The sequence below is a fragment of the Leptonychotes weddellii genome, chromosome 14, assembly GCF_054177405.1.
Source record: "Leptonychotes weddellii isolate Sample4059 chromosome 14, ASM5417740v2, whole genome shotgun sequence".
In the NCBI taxonomy this organism is placed as follows: Eukaryota; Metazoa; Chordata; class Mammalia; order Carnivora; family Phocidae; genus Leptonychotes; species Leptonychotes weddellii.
In genome coordinates, this window is record NC_138382.1 from 65,014,876 (window position 1) to 65,031,663 (window position 16,788).

Genomic DNA, 16,788 nt, shown 5'->3' on the forward strand with positions numbered 1-16,788 from the left:
TGCTTCTCCCTTTCCCCCAAAACCATTCTCTCCCATTTCCTTATTCTTTTTTTCCTTTTTTCAAAAAACTGTAGTAACATATATATATATAACATTTACTATCTTCATCTTTTTTAAGTGTATAGTTCAGTGACATTATGTACACTCATTGTACTACCATCCCCACCATCCACCTCCAGAACTTCTTCATCTTGGAAACAGAAACTCTAAACCTCTTAAACAATCACCCCACTCCCCTCTGCCCTCAGCCCTTGGCAACCACCATTCTCCTTTTTGTCTCTATGATTTTTGACTACTCTAAGTACCTTGTAGAAGTGGAATTGTATAGTATTTGTCCTTTTGTGACAGGCTTACTTCACTTGGTATCTCCTCAGGGTGCATCCATGTTGTAGCAGGTGTCAGAATTCTCTTCCTTTTTAAGGCTGAATAATATCCAATTGTATGCATGTACCACATTTTGCTTATCTATCCAACTGTTGATGGACACTTGAGTTGTTTCCAGGTCTTAGCTGTTGTGCACAATGATACGAATCCCTGATTCCTTTCTGAAACAACTCTGGGTTATATTCCAATGACTCAACCATCATGCATTTACTGAATACTTACTGAATGCAAAGTCCTAAGAAGGGAAAACGGAGTTTGCAAAGAGCATGAATCACAATCCCTTTTGAATTGGCAAGATTTTCTTTTTTTTAAGATTTTATTTATTTATTTGAGAGAGAGAATGAGATAGAGAGAAAGAGCATGAGAGGGGGGAGGGTCAGAGGGAGAAGCGGGCTCCCTGCTCATGCGGGACTCGATCCTGGGACTCCAGGATCATGACCTGAGCCGAAGGCAGTCGCTTAACCAACTGAGCCACCCAGGCACCCCAGGCAAGATTTTCTTAAAAAGCCTCATGAAGGGTCCCTACGCTAGCCAAGATTTTTTGTGCCAAACTCATCATATGTCAACTCACTTGATTCTCAAAGCGATCTGATGGGACAGGGGCAACTAGCTTTATTTTGTAAATGTGGAAATAGGCAGAGCAAGGTAAAGTAACTTGCCCACCCTTACCCAGATGGGGGTGGCACTGCTGGGATTTGAGTGAGAGCACCCAACACTAGAGCCTGGGCCATGAATGTGTGGGCTATTGAGCCAGAGTTCCAAAAAGGCTAGGTTGCTATGGAGGTAGAAAACCAGAAGAAATCTTTTTCACTGCTTTTTCCCTTTGCTATTTCCTTTTCCTCCCCTGCCAGTTCTAGGGGATCCTATAGCTCTACTCACCCAGGATTTGTTCCTCTTCTGGAGTAGCCAAACATGCCCATTCTATCCAAGCCTACACCTTCCATAAGGGCTGTGTGCCTTCTACAGGGTCAAGGAGACAGAATGTGGAGCTCAGCAGCAGCTGGCCTGACTCAGCAGCCGGCCAGAGAGACCAGCTCTCCTCCATTCTGCCCTTCCCAAAGAATGTGTGTACGCACCCCCGCCCCCCACCACCCTTCCTTCTCTGATGTTTGGTATCACTTGTGTAGCCTATGAACCTCAGTGGGCGAATGTTGTCCTACTTGAAGTGGGTCTCAAAGGAATGTTGCTCCTGAGCCTGCACCTCATTAGATACCAATTGCGGAGACTGTGCACACCTCACTTCCTAAAGACTCATGATGCTCATTAACACCTTAATATCCTCGGGAATGCTTCCACCAAGGAAATCAATGTAGCAACTTCATTTATCATAGGATTTCTTAAACCTTTCAAATTAGAGAAATCTCCCTTTTTTTAAAAATTTTTTTTATTTTGTTACATTTCCTAAACCCAAAGTACTGGTGTTATTTGGAACCCCTCTAAGACAAGATGGATTTTTATAATACAGTACAATAAACACAGGAAGGCAGGAAGTTTCGATAGGGATGTTTGATGCTAAGGATATTTATGTGTAAGGGGGTTGCTGATGCTCAGAGACAGTATAAAGAAATTTGTTGAGCAATTTATATGTAATGTGAAAATATCCTCATGATTATGCCCCTGTGGCCACATCAACCTCAGGTCATCGAAATGCTCTGTATTGTTTCTCTGAGACACTGACTGTGCCTACAACTGGAAATGCAAATATGGATAAGATTCAGGCCTTGACCTCTAGCAACACATACCACATACCAGGTAGGCACAGGCTGAGAGTACTCACCTACGGTTAACTATAATGCAAAGCAATGGGCCGTCCCATCATTGGCACGCACAATGGGAGAAGGAGATCATGACTCCAGTGGATGGAAGGAGGACATGTTCTGTAAAGCTTGCTCAGAGGAAGTGCCACTTCTGCAAGGCTATGGTGGACGGGGAGTAGTGTGCCAGGTACATGGCGGGCTGTGTGAGTATGACTACATTTCAGGCAGAGGGATGACATGGGTGAAGACAATGAGATAGGAAAGTGTCTGGCATTTTGAGGGAATGGCAAATGGGGACATGGTGGGACAGATCACAAGAGGACGGTGGCCAGATTCTGAAGTGTTAGTGTGTGCCTGGCGAAATGGTTTGGATTTTGAGGCTGTGGGAGGGGAGGTTGAGGGACTCTAAATGGTTTTAGCAGAGATAGGCATGGCCCAATCTGAGTAGAGGTTAGATTGAGCATGTGTATGGGGATACAGTGGGGACTGAAAGCAGGGAGACTCTCTGGGAGGGTTTGAGCCTGGGAGTGTCAGGGAAGATGGAAAGACACGGACATTTTGAGGATATTTTGAAGGCAGAAAGGAAAGGTTGTGCACTGATGCTGGGTATCTTCCATTTCTTCCTCCACGTCAGCCCTCAGCTCATTCTTACCCTGCCTTGTGCCTCAGGAGGCTGACTTTGGTGGACAGACTTAATGGACTCTCTTGTCTGGGCTCCTACTGGGTCAACCAACGGCGGGGGCGGGGGGGGGGGGCATCAGCAGGTCTAATGGGAGGTGGTGGAGTGAGGTTGGGATATGTATTCCCCTGGCTTTTTTCCTGTCTGTGTCTCTTGACTGAAGACCATATCTCCCGTCAGGCAGGATTCTCCATGCAATTTCTCTCTCCAGGTTCTGGTAATCTCACCCACACCTTAACCCACTGACACCAGCCAGTCTACTGCATACCCCTTGTTGCTTTACTAGAACTTCCCCCCAACTTTGTGAATAGCCCCTTTTAAACCTTTCCCAGCTTGAGCAACCCACCTGCTTCTGCTGGGACCCTCTTTGATATTGGTTTCCTTGCTGAGTGAGGGGAAAAGGAGTTAAGCCTAATATCAGATCAGTTCATTACTCAGCAAAATATCCAAATCATCTTTCTGACCAGACTGCACTGGTGCATGTATGTGCGTGTTGGGTAAAAGGGGGATTGAGACTTATCTGGTGGAATAAGATGCACTAATGGTAATGGGTTGTCCTACCCAACCCCAAGGAGTGGGTCTTAGAAAGCAAAATGATTGCTTAATTTAGTTTTTCTTGGTGATCACTATCCCTGAGTTGCTGCTTAAATAATTTAAAGCCTGGCTGGTTTAGGTGAGACCAGAGCAAGGATATCAAAGAGAACATTGTGAGACCATTGTGAGACCATGACAGACAACACAGCAGAAGGCCATGAGACACCTGTAGGCAGAGGGTGGATTCTATCGACCTAGAACCATCCATGTTACGGCATGGGGATGGAAAAAATGACTCAGAAGGTCACTTCCACTTGGTGAGCTTGTAATTGTTTCAACATGCCTTTGGAATTCTAAGATACAGTTCGAGACCCTTGTAATGTGTGGGTGGTTTGTTTATAGCTTAAATTAGAGTGTTCCATTTTTAATACATTACAAGTGACGATGATAGTGCCAGACAGTATCTAGGAAGCACCTACATGGAGGCCTCCACTCTGCCTCAAGCCAGAAATCTATTTCAGGAAACTTGTTGGAACCAAGGTGAAATTATCCAAATATACCCCCTGAGGTAACAGATAGATGGATAAAAACAGATAGATGGAGTAAGCTCCATTTCTAATTCATCTTCAATATCTCCATCCACATGACTATTTGCCTCCTGCATCCCAGCAACCAAAAATCTCTCTTCATTTTACCGGGGAACACAACCCTCAAGTCATCAGACAGAACTGGAAGGACCTCTAAATACCACCAAGTTGAGAGTTGGCAGACACCTGACTCTTCTGTTACAACTCCCATCCGATACTGAAGGCCGGCCTTCTGAGTTAATCATGACACTTTTCCCAGCTGAGTCTGGGCTGTAGCCGCAGAAATCTTCCTAATGTAATATCATAGGCAGCCCCAACCCATTAACTGGAGTTGGCACATGAGATGTCCCATAGCTGCCATATGTGATTCAGTCCAGTCTGTAAAGCAGATGAATATCTAGAAGCCCAGGGAAGGTTTTGAAGACATAGGTTGGAGTAGATATTCAGCTCATGGTCCCCGCCCCCCTTCCTTCCATGGCTCTGTCTGTACTTTGTGATCCTGCTCCCTAATCAGAGATGGCTAATCTGGAGGGGAGCTCCTAACCCATGCCAGGCCAATAAGATTTCTTCTCTAGGATTTTTCAAACTGCAACTCAAGGAAGAGAAGCATTCACTTGTTGGGGGTAAGAGCACAAAAGTCTGGGGGACTCATGGTTATCACAACCCCTGCCATGGAGCTGTGCACTAGGAGAGAAAGAAGCCATCATGCAATGATGTAGAAGCAAGATGGAATCCTCATGTCATGTAATTCCTCAACCCTCCTCTCCCCTGTGGCTCAGCTAATCTCCCCCTCTTCCCATGGTACCCTTCCAATACAGCTGTCATTAAGCTCATTTGAACTGGGTTTCTGTCTCCTGAAACCAAAAACATGCTAACTGATAATGAGCAGAAAGGGTTTCAACACAGTGCAGGAGACCAAGGGAGGCATCATGGATGCCGTAGGTTCCTGAGATCAGAGGCTCTGTGTTCAAATCCCGACCCTTCTCAGCAGCCGTACTGCTTAAGATCTTAGAATGTCAGCTCCTCCTCTGTGAAATGGGGGACAAAAGGAGCATTGACCTTGGAAGATGGCTGTAAGGACAGCACATGAGACGCTGTGCAGAGGGCCTCTGGCCGGGCAGGCATGCCCGGAATGCCACTTAAAGCTGTCTTAAGTGTGAAGTCAGGACTCAGACCCAGGTATCCTGACCCCCAGCACAGCGAGCTTGCCAAAAATTGCACTTTCATGTCTCTCTGTCTCTCTTTTCATCTAAAAAGCCGCAGTCCCCTTTCAACATTCGAAGTCCTATTTGAAAAGTGTTTAACTTCTAATGCAGATATAACAAGTCATTTCTCAGATTCACTGTATCTGCAAAGCCTTCTATAATTCAACATCAAATATTTATTATTACATTTATTAAAGTTTTAATAATTTAGCATTTCCTGCATGTAAGAGAGAAGCTTAGCTAACTGGTTCCCCTTTATCCAACCTGGGTCACTTCAATATTTATATTCCAAAGTCTCCATTTGAGTTTCATTTAGCAGAGGCTGTGTCGTGGGCCCTCTGCCTGAGCTCACAGTCGGTGTGTGCTACAGCCTCCCCAGTGGCCAAGACTAACAGAAATCTGGTGCTGAATGGTGTTTGAAGAGATTTACCGAGCCTGGGCAGAAACTCACCCTAATAGACTTCACTTTTATTATGATCGCTAAACTGAAATGGGGGAAAATATATATGTCTCCAGGCTCACTGGCTGAGTGACAGGCAGTGAGGATGTGAAAAGATGTGGGGATGGAATAGGTCCATTTGCGGGAGTGTGGAGGCCTTTAAAATAATGCTTCTTGGAGGGGCTTCACCATTCTAGAAGAAGGGAGGGATGTGGTGTTGCAGGGCAAATGCTAATGTCAGATTCCATGAACCCAGCTGTGAGTGCCAGACAGACTCACTACTGGCCCCACAGCCTCCCCCTTTTCCCATTTCATATTTCGTCTTTCACTAGTACGGAATGGACTTACACACACACACACACACACACACACAAACTTAATGCATGAAATGGTCAACAAAGATGAAGATAGAAAATCCAAGGGGCCCAGCCCTCAGTCTTACAGAGATTCCCCCCAATCAATAATACTGAGCAGTCATGAGACAGCTTGAGTTCAAGTCCTGATTTTGCAACTCACAACTCATAATATGTTGGACAAAGAAATGAAATGTTTTGTGCCTCAGTTTCCTCCTCTGTAAATAATAGTGACCCCATCATTGAGTTGTGGGAAGTTGGAACTAGCACATATAAAGGGCTTAGACAGGGCCTGGCACAAAGGGTAGGGTTCAATACATTGTTAGGCATTATTCTCTATGACTGTGGGCTGAGAGTTTAACTGTTATTCAATTCTCAAAAACATCCAAAGATATACTAGCAATTCTCATTCACATTTACAGACAGGAAATGGAGACTCAGAAAGTTTAAGTCACTTGCCCAAGGGTGGCTATTGAGTAGTGGAGCTGGGATTTGAACTCAGGCAGTTTGGCTCCAGAGCCCACACTATTCCCTTTGCTCAGTATCCTCTCTTCTGTGTTTCGAGTGGGTAAGTAGGTTGCCTACTGAAGTTGTCTTGCCCTTTGGGAAAGGAACACTATGTGAGTAATTGGTGAGAAGGGGAAGTGGGGCAAGCATGATGGGGTGGATTCTATATGCTGTAGACTGGAGAAGCCCACTCCTGTCTCAACGTCCGATGCACTTCAAGGCCATGAGTATAGACACACCACCATCATTAATAAAATCTGCTGAGGTTATGGGAAAGGCAAAGGCAAGAAGTCTGAGTCTTACTCACCTCCGATAGGAGGAAGGCACCTTGAGTTTTGAACAATATAAAGCCTGAATCAAGGCACTCCCCCCAACCAAGACTCTGCCTTCTCGGGCCTTGCCATCCAGGTGCCCCAGTGTAATGTATCGGTGATACACGCCTCACTCCTGCCTACCCTACATATCCTGATGTCCTGCTGCTCTTAACCTCCCCCCCTACCCCGGCCTCTGCCATTGATGCCTACCTGATCAAGAGGAAGCATGCACACCTCTCCCTTCTCTGTACTGCTCCTGTACTGTGAACTATGAACTATGTCATTTATCTCCTGATCCCACAGCATCGGATGGTTACTTCCTTATTTGTAGGACAATGTCTACAAAACTTCTAAAACACTTCACTCATTGAACACCAACTGCATGTAAGGCGCTGTACCAGTCACACTATACACATTATGTCATCATCACAACCATTCATACAACCATCTCTATCTTCCAGGTTCAGAAATGGAAATGGAGGGGAGGAAGGAAAGTTACTTGACCCAAAGAGCTCAGGTCACAACTTGTGCACCACGATTCATATCCGGGTCTGTAGGATTCCAAACTTATGCTCTTTCCAGCTCCTTCTTCCCTTTCTGATCTTTATATTTCTAGAACCAGCATAGTGTCCATCGCACAGGGAAGTATCTAGAGTGCTTCTGTTGAGGGTGTCACCTTAGGATGCCCAGCCCACATTTCCAGAACACACTGCATCTGACTGGAGGTAATGTCTGGGCAAAAGCCAGATTCTGGGATCTGGAGCATTCACACAGGAGCACCTGCTGGGGGCGCTCTCCTCTAAGGCCCTTGGGGATTCTGCTGATTCTGCTTGGACGGGTGGCCTGCAGCGGAGGAAAGAGTGAGGAGGAAGAAGACAGCACATGTGTTCTGTTTCTTCCCCTCTTCTCACTGTGCCCTCTGCCAGGTGGCCCCTGGCACCACACTCCAGACACAGCAAGCCAGAGGCTCCCTCATCAAGCATGTCACTCCCAGACCCCATGCCTTGTCCATGGGGAGAACCTCTGTGCGTTTTGTCCAGCATCCATCCACTGCCTGTCCTGCTTTCACTAGAGGGAATCATCTGACCTGCAATCTCAATCCACATGGTAAAAGTGCCCCCACTCTCGCCGGCTTCGAGGGTGGGTCCAGGACCCAGGTCTGGCTATTCGGAGCACTCTGCCCCTGCAGATGCTGATTTGGGATACTGCCAAACGTCCCCAAACAGGACAAATGGGGGGTGGGGGGGCACCACAGCCTAGAGATGAGAAGCATGGAGTCCGGTGTCAGACTCTCAGGATTCGAATCGTGGGTCTGCCGCTTACTGGCTGTATCAGTTGGCAAGTTACGTGACCTCTGTGCCTTAGCTTCCTCCTGCATTAACTGGAGCTAATAATCGGTAAAAATTCAAGGAGCTCATTTCACAAAAGCACTTACAACACTGCTCTCTCATAAGGATACTTGTTAGGGTACTTTGGGTCCATCCAGAGAATCCAGGATAATCAGCCTACCTTAAGGGGCTTAACCACTTCTGTGAAGACCCTTTTTCCAAATAAGGGGACATTTACGGGTTCTGGGAATTGGTGCTGATACCTTGGGGGTCATTATCAATCTCCAATATTGGAATCGGAAAATGTGTCTTCCCAACAAGTTTCCAGGTATGCTGATGCTACTTGGTCCAGGGACCACACACGGAGAACCAGTGACCTCGTGATTTCCTGCCAATTCTTCCCAGTGTGGCTCACAGGTCTGTCCTCTGTAAGACTTTCCCTTTCACCCTGAGAGGAGCTTACCCTCCTCCACCCTTGTGTCCTTTCTCTGTCCTGACCTTTCCCTCTATCTTCTTCCAACTGTCACCAAGGATGATATCTTTTTGTTTGCAATTTTGTCTCAGCAAATGCACTGGGATCTCTGTTGGAACATTTTTCTATCCCAATACTTAGCCTGGCATATAGTAGGTGTTCAGTAAGTTCTTAGGGCTTGGAACTGAAAGGCCAAAAGAACAAGGAACCATTCCTAATTCTATTCTGAACTAACTCAATGTGGAAACTGTCACCAAGTGAGTGGCACGAGCTTTCATTCTGATATCCCATTATTCTTTCAAAATTGTGCAGGAATTAACAGTAGTTCACTGTTTCATTTTCATTGATTTGAGATCATAGAAAAATCACTGAGGGGCTCCGAAAGCTGGGCGTTGTGGATGGTTATTATTCCAACTATAATAGCTATTCTTGCATCTCTCTTAGAAGAAGAATCGGCTCTGGGTGAAATTGTGAAGAGGGCCCGGTGTGTAGAAATAAGTGTTGTTTGCCACGCTTCTCTCTCCGTGAGTATCTTTTATTTCATGATAAACAAGATACTTGTTCTGTGCTCCTGGCTAGAGATTCCCTAAAGCAGAGGTGGGCCTTATTATCTCTGTATTCCTAAGGTACCTGGCACAGTGCCTGGCACACAGAAGGGGCCCAGCTAAGGTTTTTAGAATTGAAAGGAGGCTGTATGCAATTTAACTAGCCCTCCCTCGTCTACCTTTGAGGCTGACATTGTTAGTGTCTGAAAATCTCATTCCCAGCAGCTTCCCACTGGGACAGGCTAGAGCATGGGAGCTGTGCCCCCGGGGAAAGTTCTCTTCTTTGGCCCTTCAACCCCTCAGACTTGAAAGCCTTCCCTCTTGCCTTAGATTCTACATAGCCAAAATCTATCCACAACTCAAGGTTAATTGTTAATATTCTCTCCTGCAAATAGGTTCCTTTTTCCTTTGGTCAGGAATTGCTTCTTCCTTCTCCAAACCCACCCCACCCCCACGCACTCCATGTGCACTGTCCATGTGCCCCTTCATTCCTTCTGCACATATTTTTCATACACGTAAAGCCCTCAGACCTCCCACACTGAGACCTTGTAAGCTCATTTAAGTCTTTCTCGAACCCCACGACAAAGGGATTAATGTGAGCTCTCAATACTAAAACACTACTGATTTTAAGATTGGATGTAGCCTTTCAGCAAAAGGAGAAAAGAATTAAAAAGAGAGAGAACAAAAATCTGCTATACTATGCTGCAGTAACAACCAACATAATAACTAATGCTTCTAGAAAATTCCCCATGTGCCAAACTCAGTGTTTACAATGTATCATGTCACTTGATTCTCAACACACCCCTGCATGGTATAATCTTCTGTCTACATTATCCACAAGGAAAAACACAGTTCCAGAAAAGTTCGCCCATTAAGCAAGTGGTAGAGGTGGGATTTGAACTCAGGCAGTTCAGTTGGTTCCTGTAGCCAATGCTTAAAAAAAAAAAAAATGGAATACCTTACATAATAAGCTGTATGTTTAATCAAAATACAGCATACATACAGAAAAGTGTGTAAATCGTATCTGTATAGCTTGGTGAATGTTTACAGGTTAAAACACCCATATAACCATCACGCAGATCAAGAAATCAAACATTGTCAGCATCACATAAATTGCCATGCTTCTCACGAATCACTGCCCTCTCTCTCACCCAAAAGTAATCCTTATCATTTCTTGTAACAGTACAGATTCATTTTTACTGCTTTTGATCTTCACATAAACATGTTTTTTGTATGCCTTCCATAACTCCATATTATATTTGTGAGATTCAGTGATGGTGATGTGTGGGGTTGTTGTTTTTGTTAATACTCATCATTAGTAGTAGTCCATTGTATGACCACTTCATGATTTAGTTTCTGTATTGTCACTGATGGGCATTCGTGGGCTTTTCCACCCTTTTTTTGGCAGTATAAATGAATGTTGCTATTAGCATTCTTGAATGCATTACTTGTGACATATACACACATTTCTGCTAGGTATATTATTAGAAGTGGAATTGATAGGTTGCACCATATGCAGACATTCAACTTCAGTAGATTCTGCCCAACAGATTTACATACTGGACATACTAGCTTATATTCCCACTAAAAAGGTATGGGAGTTCCAGTTGTTCTAATGCTCACAAACATTTCCTATCATCAGTTGTTTTAAATTTAGCCACCCAACTGGGAAGAGCCCGTATGTTTTTGGTTTTTTTTTTAAGATTTTATTTATTTATTAGAGAGAGAGAGTGAGCACAAGCAGGGGTGAGAGGAGGCAGAGGGAGAGGGAGAAGCAGACTCCCTGCTGAGCAGGGAGCCCGATGAGGAGCTCAATCTCAGGACCCTGGGATCATGACCTAAGCCAAAGGCAGACCTTTAACTGACTGAGCCACCCAGGTGTCCCAGAGCCCATACGTTTGACTGCTAAATTGCTCTGCCTTCCATAGTATGAGATTCTGTACTTTCCAAATAACTTGCCACAAACTAAAACACAACAACAACAAAAATCAACAGGCAAAGCATCTTTAAGTTTTCCTTCCAATTCTGCTGTAATGCTTATCTTTCTTCTTTCTGACTTGGCTTTGGAACAGCCTTTCCTCTCATCTCTTGGTTGTGATTCTATGGCTTATTATTGGCTATCTATAATTATGATCTATTATTTATTAACTTCTAACACATCATCTGACTCAAACTTATTAATTCTTTAAACACCCATGATCACTTGCCTGGGCAATGTCATGTCAAAGGAGCTTTATTAGTGCAGCTTGGAAAACTCAACCTACATAGCATGGATTCTTTTGAATGGTGATGATTACAATCTTTTATCCCCCCTTGTAGGGAAGCCAATGGGCATTGGTGGGAGGTAAGATGAAGGTAAGACTTAAAAGGCTGTCTGCTATTGCTCTAAGACCAGATGAATGCATGAGGCCACCCCCAAGCAAGATAATAATTTAGTGCCCTAATCAACCAAATATTCTTCAAATATCTGTGTAACTTTTCTTTAAAGGAGAAGCTAAGGGGTTTGTGAAGAAAGGGTTAAGAAGGAGTACCCATAGCTGCAGAATACCATCCCCTCTCCCATCCTGAGCAGCTCTGTTCTGGCCCCACTTTGGTGCTAGGGTGTGCTCCATGTAACCAGGCACAGCGTTCTTAGCAGGAGTTGAGAAGAAGCATCTCGTTATTGGCTCATGCCCCTTGAAGGTCTCACCCCTTTCAACTTACTGCTATATTCCTTCCAACTACATATAATACTCTGAAATGCATGCTAGTACTTAACTTTTCTCAATTTTTTTTTTTTTTTACATTTCCAAAGATGTTTTAGAGTCTCTATAGATTAATATTCTGGGCCCTTTCTTGTCTGGCTTGTCGTTCAGTATAATTCAGACTGGATCAGAAAAGGCAACAGAGTCATGCTGTGGATTATGGTCATTCTCAACAGCCCTCCATAGTATAAACCTTCCTGACTCTGCCTTCCCCACCATCACCAGTTTCTACTCGAACTCTACTGCAGTTGGAATTCAATTCAGTGAACACTGGTATAATGCAACACTGGAATATATTATATGCCAGTGTTTACTTATCTTACGTTATTTAATCATTACAACAACTCTTGGGAGACGTTTCATTAAATAGCTAAGAACATGGGTTCTGGAGCTGAAGAGATGATGGGTTGAATCTTGGCTTCATCACTTAATACTGAAGGCATCACCCTTATGCCTCAGATTTTTTTAAAAAATCTGGATTAAAATAATAATCACGTCATCCTATGGGGTTGTAAGAATATCATGAGATAATGTTAGCAAAATGTTTGGCATGTAGTAAATAATCAAAAGCTATGAGTTATTATTATTGTTACACCATGTGAAGAAGGCACTATTAATATCCCCATTTCGTTAAAAAAATGGGAAGTTAGCAAGTTGAATTTGGCCAGGATCACATAGTCCAAACACAGTAGAGACAGGATTCCAACTCAGACCCGTTCAACTCCAGAGTGAGTGTTAACATCAGCCAGTCGGACATTTGTAGCTTCACTGAAACTACAAATTCAATGTCAACAATACAGAACTCAAAAGAAAGCTAGGGGAGATCTTCTTTCAGCTGATTTCAATCAAGGTCACTGGGTCTCCTTAAGAATAGTTCTTCAACCAGATGGTCTTTGCTCCATCTTTAAAAATATGCAATGCAAAGAAACCTTAGCACATGCTTTACTGAAGTCTCACTGACTTCTATCAAGAATAGAAATAATGGTAATCTGCCATGAAAATGTGTGTGTGTAAAACCACCTCAGTTCTTACTAATTATAACTTCATTTCCTAAGTGCTACCCTTTAACAAACTATTCTTTTTAAAACTACCTCTTTTGGGAAATATAAACAACCTGAAAAATCATGCTAGGTTCATCTGTCCATGAACAGTTGAGAAGGTGAGAATAAACAAATTGCAAAGCAGAGACCAACCCAAACGCAACCCAAGGAGTTGGGTTTGAGAGCTTCCTATCAAGATGCCACAGACACACCAATAACATCTTGATTCAGAATGGCCCAAAGCCAGCTATGCACAATCACAAGGAGTAGGGTAGTAAGGCATGATTCTCAGTTCCAATTTAGGAGTAAACAAATTATTTATGAGCCAGTTTCAAAAGGAAAATCGGAGGGGCACCTGGGTGGCTCATTTGGTTAAGCATCTGACTATTGATTTTGGCTCAGGTCATGACCTTAGGGTCGTGAGTTCGAGCCCCATGTCGGGCTCCGTGCTGGGCATGCAGTCTGCTTAAGATTCTTTCTCTCCCTCTGCCCCTACCCCCCGCCCCCACTCATGCATGTTCTCTCTGTCTTGCAAAAAAAAAAAAAAAAGTAAAATCAGAGTCCATTTTTGGTAACATTAAAATTTCTGGAATGCTTCACCTAATCAAATTGGGTGGGGGAAAAAACCCCCAAAACCCACCTCCACTAGAAATCTCCAGAATAGTGATGGGATCAGATGTAAGACCACTGGTTTAATTAAATCAATAAACAACTAGTAGTTGTCCAATATGTGCTGGGAACTGGAGATTAGAAAGCTAAGTAAGTTATTTTCTTTGACCTTGAGAGATTCACCACATAATGGGACAGAATGATATGTAAGCAACTAATTACAACACAGTAGAGTGAGTCTATAATGGAGTTAACTACAAGGTGTAAAACGTGTAACAAAAGATGTAGTCTCCAACCCTTCATGAGTAAAGAACAAATAAATTTGACCTGGACATCAAGAATCTATGGATTAGCCCAAAGTCTGCTCCCAGTACCAGAGTCATAATAGAAAGCACCTCATTCTCTAATCTTTCACTTTCATGATTCTCCAGTATACTATTAAGCAATGTTCTTTTATAAGACATAATCATTAATAATCCCAGAATGAGCCAGATAATGTGTTAGCCCGCTCATATTTTATATAAACCCAGAAGGAGTGCGATAATGTTGAAATATAAGGCATTGAGGCCCACGGATGGAGCACACTTCTAAAGGAGGGTGGAGCGTGGCATATTGGAGAGTGTTCTTCACATCATCCGCTAGGCAGGTGCCTACTTCAACAATATGAAGACCACTTCTTTGCACAAGTCCCCGTGATGCTGAAACAGAGAGGCCTCCAGTGTGCCCAAAAGTCCTTGGTATAGGACACTGGGGATGACTTCCCTACCTGACATCCGCAGGGTCTTCCGTGACGAGCACGTCTGTCTTGCAGCTGGCCAGAGGGTTGATGGAGAGCTCCACAGGCGGAACCACAAAGCTTTTGCTGACAGGAAGCCAGAGTCCTTGGCCCAAGCTGAAAGTAGACCTGCAATGTAAGAGTTTCCATTGGGGAACTCCCTGGGAAGCAGAGAGAAAACAGCAAATAGGGGCCCCTCCTCCACCCTTCTAGGACCATTTCTTACTTCCCCACCCAACTGAGTCCCCTGCCTTCTCTACAGCACAATTTGGCCAACCTTGCCCAGACCTGTATGGCCATCTCTTAAACCTATTAATCATTCAGCCCATGCATTGCTTTGTGTTGCTAGTTTTCTTTTCCTGACCACCTGTCCCGACTCCCAATAAACAGTGGGCTCTATGAGGACAAGGACTATTTCAGCTTTGCTGTCCCGAGCAATCCTCAGAGCCAACAGGGGCTCTCTAAGTGACTAAGTCAGCAGGGGTGGTCTGCACAAAGGTGAAGAGCATGGACTCTGCATCAATTTGAACCAAACTCTGATTCCCGGTTCTGCCACTTACTCTGCTGTATGTCTTTATCAGCTGAAGTACTGAAGTTTCACACAAGATTCTAGTGAGGTGGCGGGAAGAGGTTCTATGCCTGTAGAATATTTTTAAAGCACTGGACTAGATAATCAGCCATGTCTTCCCCCATTCAGATATCTGAGTCCATTAAGTCTAGATGCCAGACACATGGGAATTCGATTCCCGTAGCAACCCGGGCCAGGATGGTACATTCATGCCAATGAGAGTTCCCCTGTACTCAGCGCAGCCTAAAGGCTCACAGGCTCCACTAGGGATGCACGACTATCCCTCCCCAGGCCCCGCTCCCCTCCCCAGCATCATGCCCCAACAGAACTGTCAACTCACCTGAGAATCTTTTCAGGGGCTTGTTCTCCTGTTACTAGGTCATAGCCCCTCTCGAGTGTAGTGTAAGGCCAAGGTCTGTGGGAAGAACAGAAGGGAAAGAAAAGGGGATAGGAGATGATATTAGTCAGATGGGATTCATAGGTGGACACTGCTTAAAAGTAGCCTTGCAGACAACCAAAGTTCACAGAAGTAATTACAACTGATCCTTAAACAGCACTGGGCTTAGGAGCACTGACACTCCCCACATGGTCAAAAATCTGCGTATCATTTTTGATTTCCCCCAAACCCTAATTACTAATGGCCAACTGTTTTATTTTGTTGTTGTTGTTGTTGTTTTTAATTTTATTTTATTATGTTATGTTAGTCATACAGTACATCATTCATTTTTGATGTAGTTCTTGTTATTTTTTAAGTAGGCTCCACGCCCATGCCCAAGACCCTGAGAGCAAGAGTCGTATGCTCTAACGACTGAGCCAGCCAGGCCCCCCACTAATAGCCTACTGTTGGCTGGAGGCCTTACTGATAACGTAATCAGTTGATTAACACATATTGTATAGGTTATATGTGTCATATGCTTTATTGTCACAATAAAGTAGGCTAGATAAGAGAAAAGGTTAAGAAAAATCATAAAGAAAATACATTTACCGTCCTGTACTGTATTTATTGAAAAAAAAAAATCTGCATGTAAGTGGAACCGTGCGGTTTAAACTCATGTTGTTCAAACCCATGTACTGGGTTAAGACTCTTTATAAGAGAATGTCTCCATCTCACAGAAGGACTCAGCCCTTTAAAGACCACTTGTCTGTTTTGGAGTTTATGGACAAAAACCCCATTTTCTTTCTGTATCAGTCCAGTTAAGGAAGTGTCCATTGATTACTTACAGTTTGGGAGGGGGAGTTAAATTTGAGCCTTTGTTCTCTAGAAGATTCATCAGTCGTGTACCTTTAATACTAAAATGTGATTCAGTGGGAAATGGGATTCATTGCCCATCGAGTCTTACAGGAACACAACTGTTGTAGAGAAGAGTGCTCTTTGTGGAGCGGTTTTGGCGCCTGTAGTAACAGAGCAGAGGAGTGGGGCTGGCCCTCTGCTGTCCCTGCTCTAATGTCCTTTGCTACTCACCCCTCACTCTGTCCCCAGTCACTGCGCACACACAGGTGTCTGTGAACCGGGTCGGGGGCATAGCCTTCATGACAGCTGCACTCTCCTGTAAGCAAAAAGAGAAAGGGGTTTGTGAATTACTACCTGCCCCAAACAGCCTTGTCCCCTGGCTTCCTTGTTTTCTCAGTGGGCTGCCTGGTTTTAGAAAAGGCCCAGGGAAAGAGCCTGTTCTGGTCTACCCACTGCTGTGGTTAATAAAGGGTTTATTCGGGCGCCTGGGTGGCTCAGTTGGTTAAGCGACTGCCTTCGGCTCAGGTCATGATCCTGGAGTCCCGGGATCGAGTCCTGCATCGGGCTCCCTGCTCGGCAGGGAGTCTGCTTCTCCCTCTGACCCTCCCCCCTCTCATGTGCTTGCTCTCTCTCATTCTCTCTCTCTCAAATAAATAAATAAAATCTTAAAAAAAAAAAAAAAATAAAGGGTTTATTCATTTATTCATCTGCTCAGGT

The 16,788-nt window shown here is 44.2% G+C and overlaps 1 protein-coding gene across 4 annotated transcripts in view; it reads right to left on the reverse strand.

The window, feature by feature from the left end:
- Nucleotides 1–16,788, reverse strand: part of ASTN2 (astrotactin 2) — an 837,042-nt gene that overhangs the window by 417,718 nt on the left and 402,536 nt on the right. For 3 of the 4 annotated variants that reach the window (XM_081803478.1, XM_081803480.1, XM_081803477.1), the window contains 3 exons: nt 16,303–16,387; nt 15,181–15,255; nt 14,264–14,401 (listed from right to left, as the gene is read on the reverse strand). In XM_081803478.1, the coding sequence (XP_081659604.1) occupies nt 14,264–14,401; nt 15,181–15,255; nt 16,303–16,387 (298 nt within the window). The remainder of the gene's footprint in view (nt 1–14,263; nt 14,402–15,180; nt 15,256–16,302; nt 16,388–16,788) is intronic. The other variant, XM_081803479.1, reaches the window with a different exon arrangement.